At 38.8% G+C, this 26672-nt stretch overlaps 1 protein-coding gene and 1 long non-coding RNA gene across 4 annotated transcripts; one reads left to right on the forward strand and one right to left on the reverse strand.

The window, feature by feature from the left end:
- The first annotated feature begins 64 nt into the window (after positions 1 to 64).
- Positions 65 to 23160, forward strand: LOC121896904. 3 transcript variants are annotated; one of them, XM_042410976.1, is made up of 22 exons: positions 909 to 997; positions 2031 to 2058; positions 2963 to 3052; positions 3489 to 3629; positions 5740 to 5811; positions 5930 to 6001; positions 6080 to 6115; positions 6304 to 6378; positions 7939 to 7977; positions 9252 to 9387; positions 10935 to 11014; positions 11178 to 11300; positions 11540 to 11599; positions 11852 to 11956; positions 14765 to 14875; positions 15046 to 15186; positions 15933 to 16152; positions 16374 to 18052; positions 19718 to 19811; positions 20015 to 20154; positions 21656 to 21744; positions 22469 to 23160. In XM_042410976.1, exons 3-22 carry the CDS (start codon positions 3008 to 3010, stop codon positions 22641 to 22643), a joined length of 3633 nt encoding a protein of 1210 aa, XP_042266910.1. In that variant the 5' UTR covers positions 909 to 997; positions 2031 to 2058; positions 2963 to 3007; the 3' UTR covers positions 22644 to 23160. The 3 variants fall into 3 exon arrangements, with proteins under 3 accessions (XP_042266911.1, XP_042266909.1, XP_042266910.1); XM_042410977.1 differs by lacking the exons at positions 909 to 997; positions 2031 to 2058 and adding an exon at positions 65 to 225; XM_042410975.1 differs by lacking the exon at positions 2031 to 2058 and having other exon boundaries at positions 801 to 997.
- On the reverse strand, positions 266 to 882 carry LOC121896907. Its single transcript, XR_006096137.1, has 3 exons — positions 791 to 882; positions 661 to 678; positions 266 to 407 (listed from the first exon to the last, which is right to left on the reverse strand). It is a non-coding gene; the product is annotated as an uncharacterized LOC121896907 (long non-coding RNA).
- Positions 23161 to 26672: the final 3512 nt, after the last annotated feature.

Below are 26672 nucleotides of genomic sequence, written 5' to 3' on the forward strand. Positions count from 1 at the left end.
CCCACCCACCTCTGTGACGCAGAACTGAGTTTAATCTTGCTGTCTGTCTTTCTTGTTTATACTGTTAAAATTATGCGGTACTATGTTGTCTGACCTACATGCTAAAATATATTAAGAATATTTAATGTTGCAGTGCTGATTAGTAGCCGATGCTGCCTTCATGTACCCAGGGAAATATCAACTTTACCAATGTAATGGAGGGGATGCAGATGCATGTAAATGATGGTAAAAGTGATATATAGATATTGTGTGTGAGAGAGTGAGTGTGTGTGTGTGTGTGTGTGTGTGTGTGTGTGTGTGTGTGTGTGTGTGTGTGTGTGTGTGTGTTAAACATACATTTTGACCTGCATGTCCTCTAGGCTGCAGGGAGCACACATCCAGTCACTTTATTAGAGTGTATGGGTACTCTGTGTTTCCACATGTATGAAAAGTGAATATGATATGGCTCATTTAAACCCTTTTATCTGCTCATACATGGTTTACAAAAAGGCACAGAGAACATAATATGACTGTGATTTTTAAACTTCTAATATATTGAAAATGTATTTATCTCTCTACTTGGGTTGTATGCCCCTTGCATTTTGGTTGGTACCATTAATTATTTGTGATATATTCATGCACAAGTAGACTTAAGGCCTGTGCATGCTAAGAGACCCCTACCTGCAACCTCTGCTGGAACTGCAAAATAAGAGAAAGGAGAAAAACATGGATACCAAAAATGCCAAGAGCATTGTCTTCATGAAAATTGCATTTTTGTATAATTTAAATCAGTTCATTTATATAGTTTTACCTTGTTAGAGACACATTGGAAGAGTTGAATTGAAGCATTTAGGTTATATGGTTGGGTTGGTTAGGTTTCGGCATGAGAAATTAGGATTACGGTAAGAATATCAGGGTAAACCAGTCAGAGGCAGATTAGGTGGGTCATAACTTCACCATCCTGGGACAAAAATATCCGGAGGCACCTGCAGGGCGCTGCTGGGATCGATGTTTAAAGGTTTTGTATGAAAAGAAAACAACGTTTTTACCACGCTAAATCATTTAAAACAAAAACATTGTAATTCCTGTTGACGTTAACATATTTTTAAACAGCTACGTTTTAAATTTATGGATAAATGCATTAGTTTGGGGTTTAAGGTTCTGTTAGCTAATTAAAGGCTCGTGCTAGCAAACATGTTAGCTTTGGTTGAGCTAACGTTAAAGTTTTGGCTAATGTCAAAATGTTTACCAAACAAAAAGCTTATGTTGCTTGAAAATGTATGAATTCTGACTTAATTCATTAGTTAAAACTGTTAAACTAGTTAGCAGACTAATTAGCACTAAGTCAACTTCAAAAATATTTGAATGCCAGACAAAATAAGTTTTAAGTTTTAAATTTTAACTTGGAAACTGAGGAGACTCTTGACCTGATGAATGAGTTGAAAGTGTATATATATGAATTACAATATACCAGGAATAACTCAAATAATGCTAAAAGACTATAGCTAATTTTCTAGATAACTTGTCTGTTACATAAATTATGTTTTCACATTTTTTTCTAAACTTAGTACCCGGTAAGAGGAGGATATAGCTAACATTTAGAAAGAGCTTGCTATTTTGTCTGCTCTTCTCTACACGTTAACCAAATACAGTGACATCAGATATCACAATATTTTTGACCAAATACCTTGATACCAATATTGCGACAATATTGTAGGAATGACTATTTCTGCTTTTGAAAAGTATTTACGCAATGAGGTTTTTGATAAATAATCATCAGTAATGTGAATATAATGACTGAGTGGGTATATAAAAATAATAGAACAGCTACAACAGTCTGGTAAGTTCAGAAAATTACATCACTTTACTGTAATGCAGCCTTTAAAACCAGGAAAAGACAATATTAATGCCATATCACAATATATCCAAAATCTAAGATGATATCTAATCTTATGTCAAGATATTGATTGCATTGCTGATGGCTGCACTGTGATTACATGCGTAACAATCTCAAGGCTGTGGTTTAACTTTCTCTCCTTGGTGCATTACAGAACAGTCACTGACATAACTCACCCAAAGGTAATCCAGACATCATGTTGCTTGATATGAAATGTGCCCATTTAATGGATGGCAGTTCTTTTAATTTGTCTTTTCATGGCTTAGATATGGTGGTTAATACCTGCTCAACTGAATCACAGGAGATGCGAATAAAGACATTGTGGTTTACTCCCTCAGTCACACTCGCACATACACAAAGACACTGTGCACACAAGACACACGTACACCATCACTTTGAAACACTAACCCACGTTTTGCACATCCCCTCCCTCCTCAGCCTGGGGTCACGGTGTCATTTTATGATAGTAGCCAATTCTAGCAGGGATCATTTAATTCTCCAACATGATTGATACCAGCGTAGGTTAAATGGGAGAAAAAAGGTCTGTTCTATTAAGAGATCAGTGGCTAGTGGAGACCTCCCACTTAAATAGTCATATTTTGCAGTGTGTGTGTGTGTGTGTTTGTGTGTGTGTCAGTCAGTTTCTTGGTTATATTGAGGGGACAGAGACAGTTCCAGGGGATTATCCACAGGTCAAATTAAATAACTTAGATAATTTAAAAAGCATTGACAGTGCAATTTGTCCATTCAGTGTTATTGCTCTGACCCCTATTTGTGTCAATGGGCTGGTTCATTTTAACCTAGATGGCTTGTCAAGGTGTTATCTTCTCAGTGCAATGGTGTAAAACAAAGAAAGAAAAAAATCCTAATGGTCATTTCAGAGCCATTACGTGAGATTGTAGTGATTGAGAAACATTACGAGGCTTTAATGTGTGAGCCTGTTATTTCTAATAAAATCATTTAGCAGTAAAAATTGCAGATGAGGAAGTAATTATACTGTAAGTGGAAAAGCTGAGTGTTACTGCTTATTAAACTGCCTATTCTATTAACCTTTTTCAACAAAATGATTTTTTTCTTGATTAACAGGGAGAAGAGGCTCAGCGGGACCTTGGCCGACCCTGAAACAACTCGATGGATCTCAGGGCGGACTCTGGGAATCTCAACACCCAGACCATCGTAAGTTATGACTTCTGACAGTACAAGACAAGGCATACAACATTCATCGGCTTCTGTTTTTATATACCTATTTATATAATCATATGAACAATTTCAAATTATTGTACTTTTCTCATTTTTGGTCCCAGAAATAAAAGTTCTGCATGTTTCCTGATATTTAAAAAAAAAAAAGGCTGGGGTAGGACCTATGCAGAATTTATATTGACAAACTGATGAATCAGTTGTTTATTTACTGACTAGATATTTACTAGAGTTAGCTTATTAATTTTTTCCTTATTGTATTCAGGAGGAAATGACACTGAACATGTACTGTCTTTGTCCTACAGTCTGCACTTTGTCTTTTGAACATCTGAAAAGTGTCAAACTGATTTAATTCTGATGCATTTAGGGAGTCTGTCTTCTTAGCTAAATTAAAATTTTGATTATGTTTTTGCAGGCAGGTGGACCAGAGACCCAGCAGGAGCTGTCTCTGTCCAGTGCTCCCAGTCAAACAGAAAGCGGAGGCACCATCTTACTACAGTTGCTGGAATTTAAAACCCATCTACTCGAGGCTGTAGAGGAGCTGCACATTCGAAGGGTATAGTAGCAGTTTGAAAGTTTTTATACTTTTTATGTTGACGCCTTATTGAAAAAGATGCTTTTAGTTTAAATTCCAACTTGTGAAATAAGAGCATCACTTTACTGACTGCACAGAAGTCAAAGTTTCTGATGTTTGTATGTAAAGTGATAACCAGCAGGTGCCTGGCTTTTTATGCATGTTCTTTTAATGTCACCATCTAAAGCAAATATATAAATATATAATAGAGACTAATGCACACAAAAATAAAAATTATGAAAATTGTAAAAAATACAACAAATAACATAATTAAAAACTAGCTGAAATAGATACAAGACAATAAATAATAAAATTGATAATAGGGAATAAAATATTTTAAAACATGAATACAATAAAATAAATAATGGACATTGCAGTCATTCCTCTCAAACGTTCCTCTGCATCTTATCAGTATTTATTTAGTGGAACTGAGACACTAATGGCTTTCTTTTGGCTAAAGGGGAGTGTAATTTTGTAGAAAAGTGGAGAAGAGTTGGTATTATAATGTTCTTAGAGAACGCTACCTGCCTTTTGTCCGGGTTTGATGCACATTATGTCAAGATGGAGGTCAAACAAGCCATTTGGCCCTTGACCATTAAGTAGGAAGTACATTTGTTTGTAAAAAGGCAACAACAACAAAAAAAAACTGTTTCTACCCTCCAGCAAGTACTTTCAACCTGACAACACATCCTGAGTGTGCTTAAAGGTTAGAGGAGCAAAAATGGGATGTCGGTCGTTTGTTGCAATTTCGTCTTTTATTGTTATAGTCATGTTAACTGGGACGCAAACATTAGATGGTATATCAGTCTGATCCTCCTCAGGCGCTGCTGCTATCAGAGTAGCACTTTGTAGTTGTGTGGTTCGCAGGGTGGAGAGGTTAAGAAGAAGAGGATGTCATGATGGTGCCGGACATTCCTGAGCAGGTCAAATTCCAATGGGTTTGTTTTGTTTTTTTTAATACAATACAACCCGCTGGTTTAGTTGGTGAGAATGTGATATACTTGTAGATTTAACCCTTAATGAGAAAGCTCTATGTGTACAGACAGACGGGAAGGTGAAATGCATATGAAAGTCAGTGTGAGCTGGGAAGCATCTTTGCAATATTCAAATAAAGACTAATTATTCCAGGTCAAATATAAACAAAGACATGTTGTGACGAATCACAGTGACGCATGCATAATAGAAAACTTTTGGATAAACTATATCTAACTTCTTCTAACTACACTATCAAATAAACCTTCACATCTTCACGCCCAGAAACTTATTTTTTTTTCTTTTTTAATGCCTAGTAAAAGGCATCCATTCAGAACCACGATAAAACAGTAAAGAGATGAAAAGCCATGACAAATATATGAGTCGTGAATCCCTGTATATACCTACATACCAGAAATCATATATTATCAGATATTGTTTAGCAAAATATAAATTAAAAGATGTTATCGCTGTTCAGTTCATCTGCTGTTGCCTACTTTGATTTACATGGATTACCAGGATTAATAAAGCTTTTTAGTGTCTTTTTTAACACACACACACACACACACACACACACACACACAGTAATTATTCCTCAGTGGGAAAATAACAGCTTTATCTCCTGTGCCCTCCTTCTTTGCAGTGCCACGCTGGTAGCGTAGTTTAATAGGAACTTATAAAATAAACTCACTGAGTTAACCAGCTCCCACATGCACATAAAAAAGTCCCGTGGATATAGAGAGCAATTGACTTTTACCTGCCTTCTCCGGGGTAAGAGGGAGGATAGGGATGGCTTTCCACAAATATCACCTCCCTTGTAATGTTCGTCTTTCTCCAGGTGCTTCTACAAAACATACAGAGGAATGAACCAGGGAAACTTACTGCACTTTGCTCAACTCCAGAGAGTTTTTTTTCCCACAGAATGGAAGAGATAGTGAATTTTCTCGCTAGGATCACGCCGTACCAGCCATCATCCCATTTGAATTTATTGTCTTATTTCATTTAGCAGGTGTCGTCAGGTTGTCTGTATGACTGATTGTGAATTTGTCTTTATGTGATTGGTCTTGGCCAGGTTTGTGGAGTATCAGGTTTATGTAAATTATGTCTTTCCATGGTTCAGGATGCAGAGACACGCTTTGAGGATCAGATCAGTAAACTGTTGTTGGAGAAGCAGGAACTGGAGTGGGAGAAGGTACAGCTGGGCCTCGCTGGCTCTACATCAACTTTCTGTAAAAAATGAATGAAATGAATGATGAATAAAAAATTTTATTACGTTGTTTTGATCAATTTTGCTTTTTCCTGGATGACAGGAATCCCTCCAACATCAAATTGAAACCGTGACAAACCAGCACACAGAGTCACTCACCAACGTTAAGAAGCAGGTACTTTTGTTAGGGTTGCACATCTAAATTAAGACTTTTAACAATGCACATAAACATCTTTTCTTTTCCTTTCTTAAGTTACAGGCCAAAATCAGAAAGATTGAGGAGGAGAAGGTATGAAGGGCTTATATCCAAAAGTGTCACCATGATTCTCAGAGCATTTCTTTCAATTAATGTTTTTAGTGGAGTAGTAAATTCACTCCTCTCAGTTGCACAATCTTGGCCGAGGAGTGGATTCTTTTGTATTGTGTTTTAGTATTTATTACTTTTTTGACACTCACAATAATAATATAACATTTCAGGGAAAATACCAGATCAGCGCTGAGTTAAAAGACAAGGAGATTAACAACTTGAAAGAGGAGCTGAAGTTGTTGCAGGTACTGAGCCGTACAACACTCACAGGCTCTTCTCTCGGTCTTTCTATCTCACTCACGCACCAGCGCTTCCATTCATCTCGTCACCTTTCTAACTTTCTTTTTCTCATTCTTTCTTTCGAATCAGAGAAAAAACAGATTTTTATCATTGAACTGAAGCTGTTATAAAAGAGAAGTAAATAATGATTCCCATGCTGACCAGAGTCAAGGGCATAAAGTGTTAGTGCACAGGCCTGACCCAGTTTGGCTCCTAGAGTGTTCGTCTTCAGGCTTGACACCACAGAGGTGATATATAGCCGTCCCCACAGTCCACTGCACTTTAACAGCCCAGCCGTGCTACAGAGACAATAGAGACTGTTTTTGATATTCTATCTGGGAGACACTGACTGCAGTGTTTGGCTATCGTGAGGCCCGGGTGTGTTCATTCTTGTGACACGGTCCAGTGGATTCTTTTAATTTAACACATTTTCACATCAGTGGCAGTTGGGATTGAAGTGATTTAATTGCCATGTACCTTGACGATCTGCTAAATTACAATTATGTGCTCAATTGGAACAGTATGGTTCAATTCCTCCATTTTAGTACTTTATCGTTATTTTAATCCCAATAAATTACTGGGCTGATGAATATCCATAGCAATATGGCTCAGTATTTTTACATTTCTGGATTTAAACAAACAATAGACAGTGTATGACTGCTCCCAACTTCATTAATGAAAAAGACCATTAACTTTTTATTTTATTATTAATTTAGAATGTATTTTTGGAAGGTCATTATGATATTTTTGGGAACATTAGGTTTGTTTTGATACTGTTGCATTACCTGGTAAAATTATGAAAATCCTGCAATTGGCTCCAGGTCTCAAATAAGTAGTCGTACAGGTACAGATCAGTGCTTCTTAACCTAAATAGCTAATGTTGGACCCTTCCTACATGACACATTGTCCATGTCACTGGTTGCACAAGAGTATTTCACTTGTTTGTGTTGTTTCATTTGATTAATCATCTGGAGAGTAGATAAAGTATTTCCTTTGAAAAATTAACATAAATCAATTTGCAACCCCTTAAAGGTTATCTGGTGGTTTGGATCCCTAGAATGAAAACCTCACTGGTATTGGTTAATGAAGTCCTGGTTGTGTAGTAAATGTTCTCAAAAATCTGAAAACAAAGTGTCAGTGCACACTTGACAACTAACAGAGACAAAATATAATCATAGGGCTCCAAAAGAAAGTTTGAATATTTCTGCTATTTTGCACGATGTGCAAAAATGTCTGTTGTATCAAGAGATCAGAGGTTGTTTTGTGTGTGTTTACATGAAACAGCAGATGATAAATCAGTCTCACCTCAAGCTTGATTTAGCATCTTGGTTTAATGTATACATAGATGTAGTGTCATGGGTTAATGTACAGAAAATCCTGATTGTAACATTTCATTATTTTCATTTTTGGATCCTGAGAAGAAGAGTGGAATATCTTTCAAATTCATATACAGTAACCCATAATGCTCTGCTCATCAGGATAGAAACTCTTCATCTTGTTGAATTTCTTTTACTGCTGTTTTACAGTTGCTGAAGTACAACTTGGAGAAGAAATCAAGCGAGCTGGTAAGAAAGGATTTTCCACTTGTACAAATTGTTGACAGAGAATGGGTGGGAGTGAGAAAAATTAAAAGAGGAGGACGAGGGAATGGTGCTAAGGAGGGATGGCTTTGGACGGAAGAGCTCATCAGGAGTAACGGATAGGGAGTGTGTGACACTTTGAACTGCCAGCACAGCAGAGAAAATATCTCTATTAAAATATTTTATAACTGGGCCTCGCTCGGTTTAACCCTCTTCACATAACAGTGGCACAGCAAGGGAGTTGAAGAGCGCTGGTGTATTGGAGACAGGGAGGAGGGAGTGAGAATGAGAATGAAGGGAGCGAGTAAAGAGAGAGAAGAAAAGAATTTGCTCAGCTTGATACAGACAATCAAACTGTAATGGCAGTTTGAAGAGCGATAAAGTGCTCTGAGGCATACAGTGAGTCGATTCCCTCATCCCACTGAAAGAGACAGACTCTGGCTGTGTTAAACCATGATCCTCTCAATCACCTGACAGCTGTTTCCACTGTAGTGTTCGAAGTCTGACAAGACGTGCCTCTGCATTTTACCTCCTCTTGTTTTGTGTCTGCCCCTAAACTTGGCAAAAGATGAACTTCTTCCCCTTAAAGGAAAAGTTACATCTTGGGAAATAGGCTTGTTTAGTCTCTTAGTGAGAGTTAGATGAAAAGATCGTTGCCACTCTTGTGAGCTGAATAAGGAGCTACAGCCAGCAGCTGGTTAGCCTAACTTAGCTTAAAGACTGGAAGTAGGGGGTGACAGCTAGCCTGGCTCTGTCCGACAGTTGCAAAACCCACAACCAAAGTGATGACAAGACTCAAGGAAGTCACTGCTCACAGCCAAGGAATAGTCCCGCGCATAATCCTCTGTAAAAAGCCCTGCTTCCAGTCTTTATGTTAAGCTAAGCTAATCAGCTGCTGGCTGCAGCTTCCTATTTAACAGACAGATAAGAGAGTGGTAGAGAGGTGTCGATCTTCTCAAAGATGTTCTCAAAACAAATTCACCGAAATTATTATTAAATTAAACTATTGCTTAAAGGAAAAGAAACATATTTTACAGTTGAAACATTTTTCAAAGTTCATCCTCATTCATCTATGTATTAATTCAGTGATTCATTCTTGCAACATATTTGGAGTTAAGTAAGTGTTGGGTAATGTAGTGTTTTTGCACTGTACTTGGACAGATCTGAGAGTCAAACCATGTCCAATACTGTGGCAACTTTTTCTCTTGTTTTTTTCTCTCTGTAGAGGGCGCTCATTTCTTTGTCTGTTTTAACTATAGGGACAGAAACTAGCCCTGCAGAGTCGGTCAAAGGACAGCCATCTGAACCAGCTGGGGGAGGTGGAGAAACGTTTCAGTGCTCTGTCCAGGCAGTGTGCCACGGTCAAGCAGGCCCACGAGAAATTAGAGCAGAATGGTAATTGATGGATGAATGGAAGAAATGCATATCGATGTCTTCCCTGTGTTGATGGCTGGAGGTTTGCTGATTTTACTACACTAAAAAAATAAAGTTTCCATAAAGTCAGACACAACTGCACTAACAACATTCCACCCACATCAGGATACATACAGTGCATCAATATGTGCTGCTGAATGTTAACCTTTTAGTATACCTAAAATGTTCTCAGTGTTCATGTTATTAGATCTTACAGAAGGGGCCCTGTTTTGCCCCCAGAGCAGCCTGAATTATTTAGGGAATGAGCGTAACAAGGTGCTGGAAACAATTCACAGGGATGTTAGTCCATACTGAGTCTGACTTGATACAATAGGATAATTCAACTCCTCCAAAATTTTCAGCAGCACATTAATTCCTGCAAAAATCCTCTTTCACTTCATCCCAAAGATATTATTTTGGGGTCAAGATCTGGGTAATAAACAGAGGTCACTGTCATGTTACTTTAAATACTCCTCTAGGAAATTATGATAAAGAGTAGACTTTATGGCTATGAAGTGATCTCCCAGGTCAGGTGTTAAATAATGCTCAGTTGCTACCAGGAGGCTTTATGTGAGCCAAGAAAACATTCCCATAACACTGACACCAGCAGCCTGTCCTGTTGACGCCAGACACCGGGCTGACTCATGGATCCATGTTGTTGATAAGAGAATATGCATCCTGTCGGTAAATCGGACATTTTGCTACTCTTCAGCCATCCACTTCTGTTGACTAGATATCCATTATAGCTTCCCGTCCTTGTTATCAGCTGACAATAGAGGAGCTGTGTGCTCCGAGATGACCTATTAAGTTCTGATGTTTACTTCTGGGCCCTGGATGTCCTCTGAGTGGATGATAACAGTCTACATAAATGGGGAGACAGAATTAGTAGAGTACGTTTACATAGTGTATTTGGTTATGAATGTTGACAGTAGATAACAGTTTCTCTGGAGCTCATACCAATATATGCCTTACTTTATACAATGTTGTATTATTGTTGTAAATGCAGTAGTTTGCCTTTGTAATCAGAAAAATGAGGATATGAAATGAGTGAATTAACAGCAGAGGGCTTTACATTATCAGGTAGCTATTGCAATTTCAAATTTGAGCATGTATCGTTGTCACAACTACACCGGCCATTTTTAAAAACATGTATCTCACATTTCTAAAACCACAGTATCTCTATTTATGCAAAGGGATGATGCAATCATACATTTGTCTCATGCCGCCAGGGCTGTAGCTAATTTAAAATGCTAAATGTTTTGTGGCCTGTCTGGAAATTGTTTCACAATTCACTGTAAGAAACACAGAACAGCCAGAATGAGAATATAAAACTACAGTGTCTCATGTAAAAGTCAATAGTTTGAATATTGAAAGTTTCTGATGCTTATTTTGAGTTTGTGAGTCATACAGGGTCCATTCTTGTCTGCCCTCATGGATGTCTCTCACTAATGATAATATTTGAACTAATTAGTTATGAAATAGTATTATATGTGATGACTATTATCTCCTACCGTGTGTAATTCTTACAGTTGATGAGGCCATGAGAATCAATAACAAACTGACTTCTGCAAATGAAAAACAGGAAGCAACCATCGTGTCATTAAAGAAGGTATGTGGAAAAGTGCCGTCAATTTGTTATCCAGCGAATACAAATCCAAGTTTGCTCCAAGAAATAGTGTTTAAACTAAAGTAGTCAACTTGAGTGATTTGAAAGGAATCAACTTGGATCGTTTTGTAAGTTTGAAATGTTTGAACGTGTGGTGTTTTCTCAGGAGTTGGAGGAGGTCAGTAACAAGCTGATCAAGACCAAGATGTTATCAGTACGACATGATAAGACCCAGAGTCCTTCAGGCAGAGAGCAGCATGTACAGCAGCTGCACCAGAAGCTGAACACGGTAGATTACTAACACATTTTTCGTCATAGTTGATACTTATCTCTTTCACATCAACATGACTATCAAATTAAAACAATAATTAACTGGAAAGCTTTATTAGTGGATCGTTTATATTTAAGACTACAGTTCAACTTACTGATTTGGAAGGTAAGTAGAGATCAGCACATACACATGTATGTCACACAGCTTGTGAGAAACGTCTTAACCGGGATGTGAGACGTTCCTTGACTCATGTTTAGGAAACTGAAATGAACAAGAAGCTCAGGGATGAGACTGTAGCTGTGCGAGCAGAGAAACAGGTGAGAAACTATAAAATAAATAAAACCTTATGGGATCTCAAGCTTATCCTCGATGCTTTTCCTCCAGTGATATTTTATTAGTATGGTTGTTTGTGTCTGACTTTTCACTGGAATGCATTTCATGATATTTCACTTTTTTTGATGAGTAAATAAGCTAAAGCTAAGCCTGCCCTGTTGTATACAGTAACTGTAATGCTTCATTCAACATACTGTACCTTTATTTTAAGTATGTATGTGTGCGTGTTTGTATAGGAGGTGATGAAGACTCTGGAGCATACCCAGCAGCTGTTGTTGAACCAGACACACACTGTAAGCAGAATAGAGCTGGAGCTTCAGACACAAGAGGAGCAGTATCAGGTCAGAGTCTGTCATTCTGTGCTGCTTCATGGACATGACAGAACTGTAAATGAAGACAACAAGTACTGCTGTTCATGCAACACCACAGACTTACTCTTCCCCATGCTTATAATGATCCCATTTAGAAATCTTTCCTGCCTTATGAGTCAGCTGTTCTGACTGCACGTCATATCATGTATTGTATTCACTGATGAAGTGACACTGATACTGTTTCTGGAAGAGTTCCTCTTGTCCTTCAAGTCAAGTCAAATTTATTTATAAAGCACATTTGAAAAACAAACCACATTGACCAAAGTGCTGTACAGACCAGAGCAGGTAGCTAAAATCACACGTACAAGAAATACTGACATAAACAACAAGGCACACAGCTTTTAGGCACAAATAGACAACACATGAGCAAAGGCACAAGCCAAAAATCAGCCACATCAGAAGGATTCAAACACTAGTGAATAAAAATAAGTTTTGAGCCTGGACTTAAAAGAGGAGGGGGCAGATCTAATAGGGAGGGGAATACTGTTCTACAGTCTAGGGGCTGCAAAAGCAAAGGCACGGTCACCCCTGAGCTTAAGTTTAGATTGTGCAACAACCAGGACTGACTGTACCTGCCCTCAACTTTGCTAATGAAAAATTTTAAAAAATTTCGCACTTTGCAAGGAACACATCTAAGCTGATACTGGAGGCAGGGCAGATGACTGAATTTATGGTGCAGAATAAGACCTTGGGATTATTAGAGTTGTTGGAAATTAGGTCATAAGAGTAACTGCTTCTTGATATTTGTGAAGATTATTTCTCAAAATTTCAAAGGAAGTTTGAAGTTTACCATTCTTCCACTTTGGTTCAGATATTCTGCACTCCCTCTTCAGAGCTCTGGTGGTGTCATTAAGCCAAGGCAGACCTTTAAACTTAGGCTGTTTCAATTTAAGGGGAGCAACAGTATTCAGAATAGAAGAGCAGGTGGTATTAAATAAGGAAGTGAGTTCCTCAGTGCTGAGATGGTGATAGTGCAGGTATTGGGAGCAGCTATGAGAGCCTCAGAAAACTTATAGGCAGTCGAAGAGTTAACGTAGCCAGAGCAACGTACAGGAAGATGAGATTTAGTAGAAGAGAAAGGCAGACATGCATCAAATATGACAGCACTATGATCATCAATTATATCCACATTGCAGATCGAAAAACCAAATGATAAGACTAGATCGAGTGTATGGCCTAGTTTGTGAGAGGGGCCGGTGGTAAACACAGCAAGACTAAAAGACTCAACCAGATGTATCACCTGTGCTGTATTTGCTGGGTTCCTGCTGGTCATAAAATACAGAATTAACATAGGATTTTGAGTGGAGACAAGTAAAGCTAGGAAGTTTATTCCTTTTCAGATTCATAGTTGGTAGGGAAAATAACGGCTGAATGTTCAGTGCAACTTGAATTCCATGTTTATCGCATTAGATGGTAGATTTCAGCTTTTCCACAGCAAGCCCAACTGTTTTAGAAGCTCTAATTTAATTGAGTTGAAATGAAGCTGAGGAGCAAAGGATAATCCAGGAAAATAAAAGAATTTGTAGCTCAAAGAAAGAAATCTTATCAAGTCATTGAGTCATGAAATGTCATGGACTTTAAAACCATTATTTACTCTCACAGTCATAATTTGTCTAAAAGTAAAGCTGAATTTGATATGAAAGTAAAGCTTTTTGGCTCACAAGTGGACACAGAAAATTAGAAATTAGAAAATTATCTTGAAAAACCATATAGCGACCCAGAATTACAGTAATATCTCATTTAACAGAAAAACTACTTCTTTAGCATTACTTAGAAAAATAAAATTCGTCCCTCCAGGTCATCTGGAATTTAGACACATAATGTTGTTCCTTGAGTGTTTTCCACATTACTTAGTCTGTTATTGCAGACAGTCGACGCAGGTAACGCAGAACGACACTGTCTAATCATCCAGATAGAAACTGCAACTATGATGATTTTAGGCTTATGAGATCATGATTTAAGGGGAAATAAATATTTTTTAAATAAGATGGGGGGAAAATGGGAGAATCATCAACCGAGAAGAACACCAGGAGAAGTCAGCTGGCAGGTATATAGGCTTTTTCCCTCTCGCTAGTCAGTGAGATGTGCTTTACTGAGCTGTATTTTGTGCTGAATAAGAAACTAGAACAGCTTCTTGGAAAACTACTGTGAGTGGTGACATTTTTGTTGTTGTTCTTGATTTCTCTTTTTCTTTTTACTTTCATGGATGCTCATAACTTTCTCCTATAATTCTTGTGCTCTAAACTGATTACTGTGCAAATGTGCTGTATGTCAACATGGATTTGAGTGACAGAGAATGTGCTGTATATCTTCCAGTAAAACCCTGCACCACCTATTGGTTCCACACAGATCAGGAATTTTCCAGGGTCTATTGAAATGATTATGGACTGAATTTATAGAAGGACAGAAATAAATGACGACCATCGTTTCTGTCCATAAATATGATGAATGTGGTGTTGTATATCACAACATTTACATTTACATTAGTGAATATAGTCTACTCCGCAACTGAATAATAGTTAGTGTGTTTATCCTGCATTTATGGCTTTAGAGTTTATTGTTCTCTTTTCTTTTCTCTGTGCCCCCTTCTTATTTTTAATTCACCTATTCATTAATGTATTAAAATCATTATTAAAATGACACAAGCCAACTGATTTGTATTAGCAAGAAGTCCTCTCTCTCTCACTGCCCTGTTTAAGACCTTCTGTTCACGTTAAATAAACACATAAAAATTTAGTATTGCATTAAAAATTCTATGGGTGATTAATTTTACTGCAGGCCCTTAAGCAGGAACATGAGGTGATGCGAGAGAAAAGCAAGGCAATGGAAGACAAGGTGGCCCAACTGATGGAGAGCTACACTGCTTCCAAGACCGTCTGGGACAAAGAGGTAGAAGAAAAGCTGAAGTGTGAGAAAAGGCAGTGTGACAGTGACATTTTTATATAACATGTAATGGAAAAAGGAAAAATATTCGTCATCAAATGTTGTTTGTCATACCAAGACACCTGAAAGCGTAATCATGTCTTTCATTTTTGTGTGTGTTCGTGTGTGTTAAACAGAAGACAATGTTTCTGGATCGCATCAAGAGTGAGCAGCAAGACCATCAAGCAGTGAAAGAGGCGTACGACGAGCTTCATCAGAAACACACTGAACTGTCCGCACAGGCCAAAGCACAAGCTCAGCACCTACATGAATTGGAGGTACAGACACAAACGCGTATATAGTGGCACGTATATGTGTATCAAAACACACACAGGAGTTAGTGATGTTACCACATACAGAGATGAAGCTACTTCAGATACATTATATTGTAACTGGCACTTGAAGGTGTGCCTCATATTGTCACCACCTGAACCTTGATGTTTTTAAATTGGAAGATTAATGTAAATGTGTACCAAGTCCTAAGCAGCTGTAGGAGGCCTCATCAGGCATATGAGAAACACCTGCATCTGCTCAATAATCTTACATATCCAGAAGTGAAACACTAAGCGTGAGTTGGTGTTAAAACACTCACATTTTAACAATAAGGGTGATATGTTATTGGTAATCAAACAATAAATATTACAAAAAAAAGTTGAGTTTGAAGACTAGTTTGAGGGCATTTTTCTAATGTGGCAACTTTGGGCAGAATATTAGAAAAAGCAGTCAGAAAGCACTAAGGAATCCAAAATGAACTGTAGAAAGTTCAATGATAAGAGTAGCCACAAGTTGGTGTCACATACCCATCATGTGTGGTGAATGTGTGGTTAATAACAGAAACACTCTCAAACAAAATATAAACTTTGGCAACAGAGTAAAAAGATGCAGTCGCAGATAAAACTTCCCTCACTTCCTACAACTAGCTCAGCACAGTGCTGTTATACGTTCAGCTGCTGGTGGTGTCGTCAGATGAACAAGAAGCATTGGTTCATCCTAAGCATGTGGCTGTTTGTTTTTCTCTACACAGAGGAGAGACTGCAGTCAGAGCCTCAGCGTTTCTACTGAGCTCTTCCCCACTTTATTGGAGGGAACCAGAGGAGCGAGACCTCTTAATGAACCCAACTCCAGCTCTGAGCTAACTAGCTTTGGCAGTCTGCAACACTTGGCTTCTTCTCAGCACAAAAACTCAGACTGTCTGGAGGACACGAGCGCTGTGACTAAGCTAGTTGCCACTGGAGCAATGGGAGGTAAGCCAGCTAGATATAAAATTAAAGACTGAAACAGATTTTATTTCTTTTACTATTCTGAGAATTTAAACATACATTTTACCCACAACATACAGTATAAGCAATGGAGTGACAGATAACAGTACAGTATCAATTTTGCATTATTTTTCTATAAAGCTATGCCATTTTTATGTATAATTTAGCCAGCTGTTGAAAACCTTGTATGTTGTGTTCTCTTTCAGGACAAGAAGCCTCAACCCATCATCTGCAATCTCAATATGAAGAGCCCCCAAACATTTCAAACCTATTTACCTTCCCACTTGACACCAACAACGTTTGCAGCCTCAATAGTCTTTCTGGAAAAACGAGCAGTGACACCAACATATTGAACAAGTACATGAACAACTCTAACACAAGTGAAAGAGATTCTGATATGGTTTCAGATGTGATGTGTACTACTTCCTCTGTGTCTGATGATAGTCTGCTGATTAGCAAAAGTAGCTGTGTGAGTAGCACAATAACAGCATCAAGCCCTGACCACACGTCTATCGATGGATCTGTACCGACCAAAGAAAACAGCGAAGAGGTAAATAGAGGAACAAGTGAGACAGAGCAGGACGGGAAGGACGACAACAGAGAAGAAGAGGACAGAAATAAGTGGAATAGAGAAGACGTCCAAGGAGAAGATGTGAAGGAGGGGGGACATGCTGGAGAAAAGAGAGGAACGCTCATGACCCAAACAACAGATAGAGTGGACAGACAAGAGTGCAGGGGAGGGGACGCCAGAAAGCCTAAAACAGAAATAAAAGATAGAGCAGAGGGAGCGGAAAGAGGAAAGACAGAAACACCAGAACCAGAGATACAGGCCCAGACAACTAGTGATAAAAACAACAAATATGAAGAGAAGAGCAACATACCGCGGGTCATTGACTTCATGGACAGCACTGAGACACCACTGACTGCCTGTGAGCCTTCAGACTCCTCACAAAGTCTCTCTCAGGTCATTAAGACAGATGCTGACTCTAGCCATGTTAACAAAGGAGGTGGCATGGGAAGAGGAGGACAGCTGCCATGTACCTTCAGTTCTGATGAGAGTCTAAGTGTCAGTCATGGGTCTAATCCCCTTGTTCAAGCGGTGCAACACCTGTGTCAAGATGCTGAGTCACTTTGTCATTTACCAAGTGCAATTCAGCAAGTTTTTGAGAAAAACATAGAAGAGAGGCTATCTGACAAATCCGATTTCCCAGCTGAACTTTCTGAACGTAGCTCACAGACGATTTCTGCACAGTCAGGTGGTATTGTCAACATCCAAGATTTACAGACAACTCAAACACAGACAGAAACTAGTAATCCTCCTGACATTGCCAGTATTATAAATCACACAGATGAAATGCGTGATACCAAAGTAAGCGAAGAAGGTGTATTAGTGAGTACAATGATTAAACCACAAGCATTACCCCAAAGTCAGGAAATTTCAGAACAGGAGAATGGGCAGCTCAAGTCTCTGGTTACTGATGGTCAGACAAATGTGAACAGTGCGTGTGAGACTGCCAAGGAAACAGTGGAAAAATTTAATTTGAAGGATGCCTCTGACAATATAGACCCTAAATCTCAAGTGGAAACTTGTCAGGAGCACTTTAAAAATGACAAACAAGATGTAGAAGATTTACAGACCACGGAAAGTGAAGCTGATTTGAAGCTGTTTGTCCATCAAAATTACAACAATGATGCATCACCAGGGACTGACTGTTCAAAACACCATGACCAGCCTGTTGTAAAAGACATGCTGCTTGATGATACCAATGAGTCACCTCTGCCTTTCAATAAGACTTACAGGTCATCATTTGACTGGGGCGGTGCTCAGAGAAAAACAGAGGGATCCACAACTACGTCTGTCTCCGTCCTGCATCAGTTTGCCCAGGTACTACAACAAAAAAGCATTACCATTTAGTGGTCATTAAGAGAACCTTGAAAACTTTTTTTTTTTCAATTTTAGCCATCAGTCATATTGGTTATGAAAACATTTCACTCACTAACTGCATTGCAGGTTTTAAAGGAATAGCTTCAGCATTAAAGGTGCAATGTGTAAGAATTGTCCACCTGATCCAAACAAGTAGGGGGCAGCATACCCCCCTCAACCTTCCCCCCAAGTGCATCACCCCACCACCATTATCACTCACTGAACATAGCGTAAAGCTTACTGTTTACAGTGAATCTGTGCAGCAGCATCAAGATATCAAAATGCTACGGAGACATTAGAGCCAGTGGTAAATTACAAAAGAGCTTAAGGAATCAGAAAGTTGTTGCACCACGGAGATAAGTTACAACATAACTCTAACAACTCAATAGTTACAGACATGCCTCTAGGGTAGGTGTCAATCATAAAATGTCACAGAACTCACTAATGGTAAAAAACAGCAGTTTTTCTGACACACAGCATCATTTTTTTCCATTAATTGCTGCCATTTTACAAAACAGTAATCCAGTAGAGACCCTATTTATTGCAGCTGAGTTGGCCAGCTGATGTCTCATCAGCCAGCGGCTGCAGCAGCAGCCGGCTGCTGCTACAAGATTGGTGCAACTTTCCAAATAGGCGTCAATTGGATGAACTGACCACATATGGGGAATTTAAATGGTTACTTTCTCGCCTGAAAAAATATTGAAACTTAATAAAGTGACATATTAATAGTCCTACAGTGAAATTTACAGCACCTTTAATCCTGGCTATGCCATTGCTGCCGGTTGCTCTGGGCAGTACTACTTCTTCCTCTCATGTTGGACTGAAGGCAGACTGGATGCTACAGTGACTCACTATCACCGTTGAGGTACAAAGTGGTATTATGAGACAGCATGGGCCGGACATGGCCAGGGCTAGCTGGCTAGCATGCTAACTTTGGTAGATGTCTCTGCAACACAATACATAATGTAACGTCTTTTGATGTAACGTCAAAACTGTTATTGTTCTTTACATTCTGTTGATAATTTTAGTTAATTTTTGAATGTTTTAAACTAGAATTCTGGCCAAATCTTACACATTGTACCTTTAAGACTGGAAGCCTGGCTTTGTCCAAAGTAACCAGTGCCTCTAAATCTGACATGCTAACATGCTAATTAGTCAAATGAAATAATAATACCCTAATGATAATCACCTGTTTAAAGGGAAAATGAAAGTTAACTTAATGTTTTTACCGAAACTGACAGTTGTAAAGACCCACTGAGATTTAGTGGAGCTTCTTCCTGGTTCTAATTTGACCTGCTAAACGTATTGTTGTGTTTGTGTACGCACACAGTTTTAACAGAGCAGTAAAACTGATTGTCAAATTGCTAATGTTGGTTGTCCCACTGGACCTAATAAATAAATACGATTATTACTGATAGAAATATTGGCCAAGTCCACAAAAAACAAATTCAGGTTATAAAAATCTTAAAAGTATTGCTGCTATTTTGTTAGTTTAATTAGTGGAGGCTCGAGAATGTATTATATGAACACAAAACACTTATGTTTGGCTACATGGTCAGTATTTTTGTAGTTGTTCTAGTTGTTTAGAGTTATTTTGGTCTCATTAAAACATTGGTGCCTTTTCAGGGACCCCATATGTCTGAGCAATGTACAAGTGGTGGATTCCTCGGACATCCTCCCAGCACGATACCCATGTTCCTCAAAAGCAAGCAAAAAAAAGGTGATGGTTGTGTTTAAATAATCCATTCAGCTCAAGAAACATTTTACCATAGTGGAACACAGTAGTACTGCTCTGTTGCTCCTCTGAGAACCTCTCACACAGTGACCTCTGTGTACATCTGTATTTCATACTGAATCTCATCACTAATAATCATTCATTCTAACCTTCTTGCTGTTCTTGCCATCTCACCTCATTCCTCTCAGTCCCCTTGGTGATTACCAGGGCGTCGGATCTGTTGAATGCCTCCAGTGTCTCTGGGACCGCAGCTTCCTCGAGGAGACACCAGCAGGGAGAGTGGAAAGCTGTCGGAGAGACCTGCAGAGAGACAACATCAGCAGACATGGTCAGTTACAGAAGCTGCTCTCGGGACAGCTCGAACATTTACAGACAAGGCCTCATGTGGTTTACCTGCAGTTGATACTCAAAAATAATATCAGGCACCACAGACTATACAATATCAAACTCTCTTTGGAACAGAGGCAATTTTAAAACAGATCCCAACGAGACAGATAACAGAGGCGAAACAGCAGGCAAGATTAACATGTCCATATCTCTCAAATAATGTATTGATGATTCCACTCTGCATGATCTCAACTTACAACTATGTTGAAAATTTAATTTTAACTGCTGAAGCTCATGTCCAACTACATTTCATCACAGTAAAGCCACAACATTGTTCTGCATAACGACTTAATGCTGAACAGCAGGAAATCGCCACAGTGTGATGTTCACGGAGAAACACACGAGCCACCTCAGAGGACGTTAGAATGACCCTTATAAAATATTTTCTCCATTGAATGAATCGGTTTTCTGTTCCACAGATTCAGAGCTTCATCATTTTACAAAATGTGTCTGAGTGGACCCCAGGGGAAATTTGTGCTATAGCTTAACGAATACGTTTTTTATATCAAGCTGACATGTCCTCATAAGAACTAGACGTTATAATGCTTTTTCAACATTTTTGTGGTCCAAAAAGCTCAGAGTGTGAGAGCAAGCACATATTAGCCCAGGCCAACACATTAAACAGAATGTACAGAATATCTGAGAAACATTTCAGAGGTATAAAACTTTGACAAAATATTAAGCCAGGTGTTGAGTGAAAGGACGTAGCTGATGTATGTTGAACTCATAGACGTCCCATAGACAGCCAGACAGACAGGGAATAAATGACCTGTGAAAGAAAATCTAGCTAATGATGCTTGGGCACCTCTCCTCTCTCACTCACTCAGTCTTTATCCATCTCCTCACTCTCTTTCTCTCTCTCTCTCTCTCTCTCTCTCTTTCTCTCTCTCTCTGTCTTTCTCTCTCACTTCATCATCCATCTCTCACTCACTCACTTTCTCCGTCCTCTTGCTACTTTTCTCTTTTTCATTCTCTGTTGCACTTTTTCACTCTCACACGCTCTCATTCTCTCTTTTGTCACCATCACCGCAAACTGTCACTCTGTTTTATAAGATCCAGGTGCTGGCAATTGAGGGAGATAGAGTACAACATGCCTCAAGTATGAGAAAAAAAACTGGTCCGATAGTTTAACAAATTGCAGCAAGGGCCAAAGCCTTCATTTTCTGCGGACTCTGAACACTGGGAACGTCACACAGAGTTCAGTTTGGGTCTGGCTACTTTCTCTGGGCTGGATACTGTTACATATCAATTGCCACTGGTTATTGTCTGCCCTGCCTTTGTTTATCGGTTAATGTTCCTTTTACCAGAAATTTTTGGTTTCCTTAGGGGTAACTGAGTCTTGAGAAAGAATGAAATTGTTTTCTGTACAGGCTAAATATGAGACAAATGCTACTGTTTGACATTATATGTGAGTCCTACTGTTTGGTGTCATTTTCATGTAGGAGAGCAGAGTTTCTCTGTCCATCACTTCTTTTCCAGCGTCCACCTCTGCCAGTGCAGTCAGTAGACAGTCATGGCAGACCACTTCAGGGTAAGTCCATTCATATGTGTATGGAAAGGGGCCCCCCTTCCTATGAACCAGAATAATTGTTCTACCCTAAAGGAACAGATAACTACGAAACGGAAATTATATCATTATCATGGACTTTTTTATGACCATCAAAAGATCCCAGATTAGGTCTGGAGTAGTCTCGCATAGCCAGACATATCTCCACACTTCATTTTAGCACTGTGCCAGCGCTGGAGAAAGGTCTGGAGCTACATATCAGCTCTGCTGCACACAGATGCAGTAAACAGGGTTAGTGTTAGGGTTAACAGTGATAATGCATAATCCAAGTCCAACAAGCCTGGGATAATGTGTGATTGGTGGTCATCCAAACTCTTGTAGAAATCTGACTAGCACAGAGAAGACTTGATTATTGTTGTATTTATTTCCAGGGGAAGTTTTTCTTAAAGCTGCAGTCCATAATTACTTGAAACGATGTTATAGCTACAGTATCTAGCTAGGTGAATGAAAATGTTCTTGATCAACTAAGTAATAAGTCCTTATTTTATTCATCCTAGTGATTACATTACACACTAAAGTAAAATTTGCAGTACTATAATTTTGGTGTAAAAGCTGTGGTTTGACCAGACATCATTTACATTGTCTGTCACAACTGGCCACTAATCAGAACAGTGAGACCCTATTATTGGGAAAATAATTCTGTAATTGCTCACTAAGATGATCTAATTTTCATTTCTCCTCACACCAGGTGTAGTAGAACTACACCAACTGCAGGTCCTAAGTCAGAGTCTGACTGGGAACTCTCCTGCTCCCAGGAGAGGGAAGAGCAACAGTCATCATTCAGAGCCCAGATATCCAAAATCGAACAGTTCCTCAACACAGAGAGGCTCCGCTTGCCCAAAAGACGACGCACAGACAACTAAACGACCAAAACATGCTGCTCTAAAGAGGGATGCTACTGTATCTATAGTTACATGACAAAAGTGTATGTTTACTGTAGCACATATTTGGTAACTACTGTTTGTGCAGGTTTAAATGTTGTGAAATGGTATCACTTTAACTATAAAGATGAATTACTGATTCCTTTCAACTCGATTCCTGTATGATTACATTTCAATATGTTTTATTTGCAAAATTAGAGCCTAAGCTGTAAAAGTTTATGCAGGTATCTAGTTTTTAGCCTGTTCATATTACTGTTACACAAACATTTCTACATTTTATTTGAATTCAAGACTGTTGGGTTCATTTGTTTTTTCCTGTTGTGTATCATAGTGATTGTGTATTTATAGATAAGACAGGCAGAGGGGATTATTCCACTGGATGTGAATTTATTTATGCAATTTTATTTGAAAGATTTTATTTCAACATACAGTTGTATGTGTTTAAAGTGGTATTGAAATTTAGAAAATACATCTATAAAAATAAAAATGTCAGCTTGCATTGGCTTTATATGTCATTTGTTAGTTTTTGCGATGATCAGTCACATTAGTTGTTGGTTTACAATGCTCCAAATAATATAAAGAAGTTATACACTACTGCTTTATCTGAATTGAGGTCTGTGTTTCTAACCTTTATATGCCCCTCCCTAAGGAGTACATTTAGATCAACAAGGATCGCTTCCTCCTGTCTCACTGACCAGAGCAACATAACTTGGCAAAGCAAACCCAAGAAACAGCTGGCTGGCCTTTATACTCAAGTACAAATTTAATGAAACAACATTATTTGTTCACATGAGGTTCACTGGAATCACGTATTTGTCATTAATTTCACAGGGAACGGCCAAATCAATAAACAGCAAAGGCCAGGGTCTTTTGTCGGTTAAAAAGGCCTGTAACTGTTAACAGCTAATTAACATTAATTAACTTCATGGCCAATCAGGGTTGCATGTCTCAGAGGGGCTCTAACAGTGGAGGCACCTTTGATCGTCACATTTTGTTTCTACTGCTTCTGCTGTTGTTGTTGGACCAATTACAACTTGGGACACAACTGGTTAGAATCTGTTAACACCTATTAACATAAATTAAGAGATAACAATTAGCGCAAACCCCCTAACACTAATTAACAAAAATCAATTAGTGGGGAAAACAGGCCAATTAACACATTCTAACGAGCCTCTCGTTAACTTTATGTTCCCTTTGAGGATGAACATATGGCCCCATGTGAGCATGAAGCAGCTGACCACAGATACTTGGCCTCTAATTAGTTTGACTGCTCTCATTCTACATATGTACTGTAGGATATGTCTGAAGCAATGACCTGATAAAGCTTTTGGAGGTGGGCTGGAAGAACATGAAATGATAGAGTTTTGGTTAAGTAAACATTTCTCTTCAGCTGAGCTTCAGTAGAGGGAAAAATTATAGTATCTTGGTTCCTCTTGGATCAGTTTACAGGACAATGTAGCAGCTTGAATGAATAAGTAGAGAGACTGTAAATTTAGGGTGTCTCCAGTTCTCTCCATTCCTGGTGAGACGTTATCCTGCAAACTGATCAATTCAAAGGTCAATCAAATGTCTTATCAAAATCTTAATGGGTGGAGACAAAAACCAGCCATCCAAAACAGGGAAATTTAGGAATAATATGTATGAAAAATGTATAATGTATATAAAAACAATATTTTTTTCAGTCATTCACATGACATCACATCACTCATGATTTTCATCATTTTACTAGGTCAGCAAGCTAGTTTAACAGCTAACTTTGATAGCTGTATGGATTTATTCCATATATTAGTCACTCTGACCATTTATATTTAATAATTTCACAGACCTATCAACATGTAATTTACGTGAGCAAAGTCTGTGCAAAAACAGTTTACAGTCCCTTAATTGGTGCCTAAAATTGCTAGGAATCAAAGTTTGGAGCCACTTTAACTTTAGTGAAATATGATTGGGTGCAATGACACAGTGAGCAGTGTTGCAACCTTTGGTTTACAGCATGGGATGCAGCAGAGTGCCAATGTGTTTAATTTGAACCCTGTTTCATAGCAGCAGCACAAAGGCTTATTATTAGCTATTTTCTACTTTAGCTACGTACATCCCTAGCTACTTCACTTATTCAGTGACTATCCTTTTTGTGCCAAGGTTCACCAATCAGCTACGATGGTTGTAAATTGTTTTGCTGACAATTATGGCACAAAATGAATAGAAAGTTTAGAGCTGGCAACTTGTTGGAGGGTCTCCCTGGCTCCTGTTTTTGAACATTTATGGGATTTTATGATGTCATTTTTTTAAAATCCCAATGCAGGACAGGTACATGTTTGGTGAAGTTTCTGTCACTGGCTGCAAAGTGTATCTAGTAAAGATCCAAAGCTGCCCCTGTTGACTTGATAAAGAAAAGAGACCTCTCCCCCCTCAATCCTTCACAACCATTCTGCTCACGTACTAAAATTAATACCACACATTTGATGGTGGCACAAGGTCTCCGCTTGGTCCATCTTACTACACTTACTGATAATGAATGCGCCTGAATGTTAATGCGCTCATAAAGAAATCTGGAGCGTTTGAGTGGCTGTGCCCACCTCTGCTGACCCTTATCCTTTTTTGGGCGGTAGGGAGGGGAGGGGAGGAGAGGTGGGGGAGGTGTGGAATATAAAGGAGTTAATTTTAATACACTGGCGCATGCAAACACATACACGTTCAGTTTCTCTCTCATACAGTTTCTGTCTCTTCCTTTCTCACTTACACTCTCTCTCACACACACACACACACATACACACACACACAGCCTGGGTTATGAAGTGTTGGCGCTTTGAAACACTCAATTACCCTCTGGCTGGGGAGGATACCTGCTGTTAATTACTGCTCAGTGTTTTATATGGAGAGTAAATAAAGAGACCGCTGACATTCACATTCCATCAATGTGTCCCCCAGTACATGCTGTATCGTGTGTGTATGTGTGTGTGTGTGTGTAGTGGGCTTATTTGATGTTAAAATACCCCCTCAGAGGTGGGCAACATGGGAAAAAGAAGATAGGTCTACTATGTAGCTAGTATGTGTATTAGCCCAGTGATACAGTATGTATGTATATGTATATTTAGATCAAGTCTCAGCAGGGCCAGAGGGCCAGACTCACTTGCTAGCTATCGAGTCACAGTACAGTGAAGTAATGAACAGTACTTGTACACAAACACACACACACACACATACACACATTTTAACCGTTTCCCCCAGCTCAAATACAGAGGCCTATACAGTGAAAGAGCAGTCACAAGTTTGAATTCAACCCTGATTTACTGGCCCATTTTATTGAACTTCTGTACATGAGAAGGGAGGAAAGCAATATATTTGCCAATCCTCCAGCTAAATGGGTCTCACCACTAAACATTGTTGAGTATCCTGGGGTTATGGGGCCATGTTTTGTCATATTATACCTCTTTGCTTCAAAAGCCATCACAGTAAATCTGGCCGGGAAGTCGTATTAAACGGTGCAGTAGATGTCTGCTGAGACGGAGGCTGAGTGCAATCCTGGCACTCTGAGTGTACTCTGCAGTCTTAAAGTGAAGAAGTGCAGCTGCTCCTTTGGCCCTGTAAAAATACTTAAATGAGCAGATTATAAGAGAGAGAGGATTGTGCTCCTGCTGACTGGCCTTGTACTATATAGAACCTCTTTTTTTGTATTTTTCTGTATATGGCAACTCTTCTATTATAGATCCATGTGACATTATTTGTTGAAATTTAAGGGTTAATTTATTCCTTTTTTGATCAAGAGAATTAGCATTATCTCCCTCCCGTTTTCACTTTGGGTTCTAGTCTTAAAGGACCATACCACTGTGTTTGCAAGTTTTAACTCTTAAATACAAATGATGTATACTTAACATTTTTGCTGACTATTTTGAAATACATTCCAAACTGTTTTAGATTTGTTTGATGTAGCAGCCATTGGTTTTCATTCATTTCTGTACAGCATGAAAATCAATATCAAGACTCTTGAAAGTTGCATGAGTTGTATAATCC

Source organism: Thunnus maccoyii, chromosome 5, assembly GCF_910596095.1.
Source record: "Thunnus maccoyii chromosome 5, fThuMac1.1, whole genome shotgun sequence".
NCBI lineage: Eukaryota > Metazoa > Chordata > Actinopteri > Scombriformes > Scombridae > Thunnus > Thunnus maccoyii.

What these genes read in the sequence shown, in the direction of transcription:
- LOC121896904 (XM_042410977.1), top strand. Translation starts at nt 3,008, where the DNA reads ATGGATCTCAGGGCGGACTCTGGGAATCTCAACACCCAGACCATC. An exon ending in AGGAGCTGCACATTCGAAGG is followed by an intron (nt 3,630 to 5,739) that starts GTATAGTAGCAG and finishes TCCATGGTTCAG; the next exon opens with GATGCAGAGACACGCTTTGA. An exon ending in CAAAAGCAAGCAAAAAAAAG is followed by an intron (nt 19,812 to 20,014) that starts GTGATGGTTGTG and finishes CATTCCTCTCAG; the next exon opens with TCCCCTTGGTGATTACCAGG.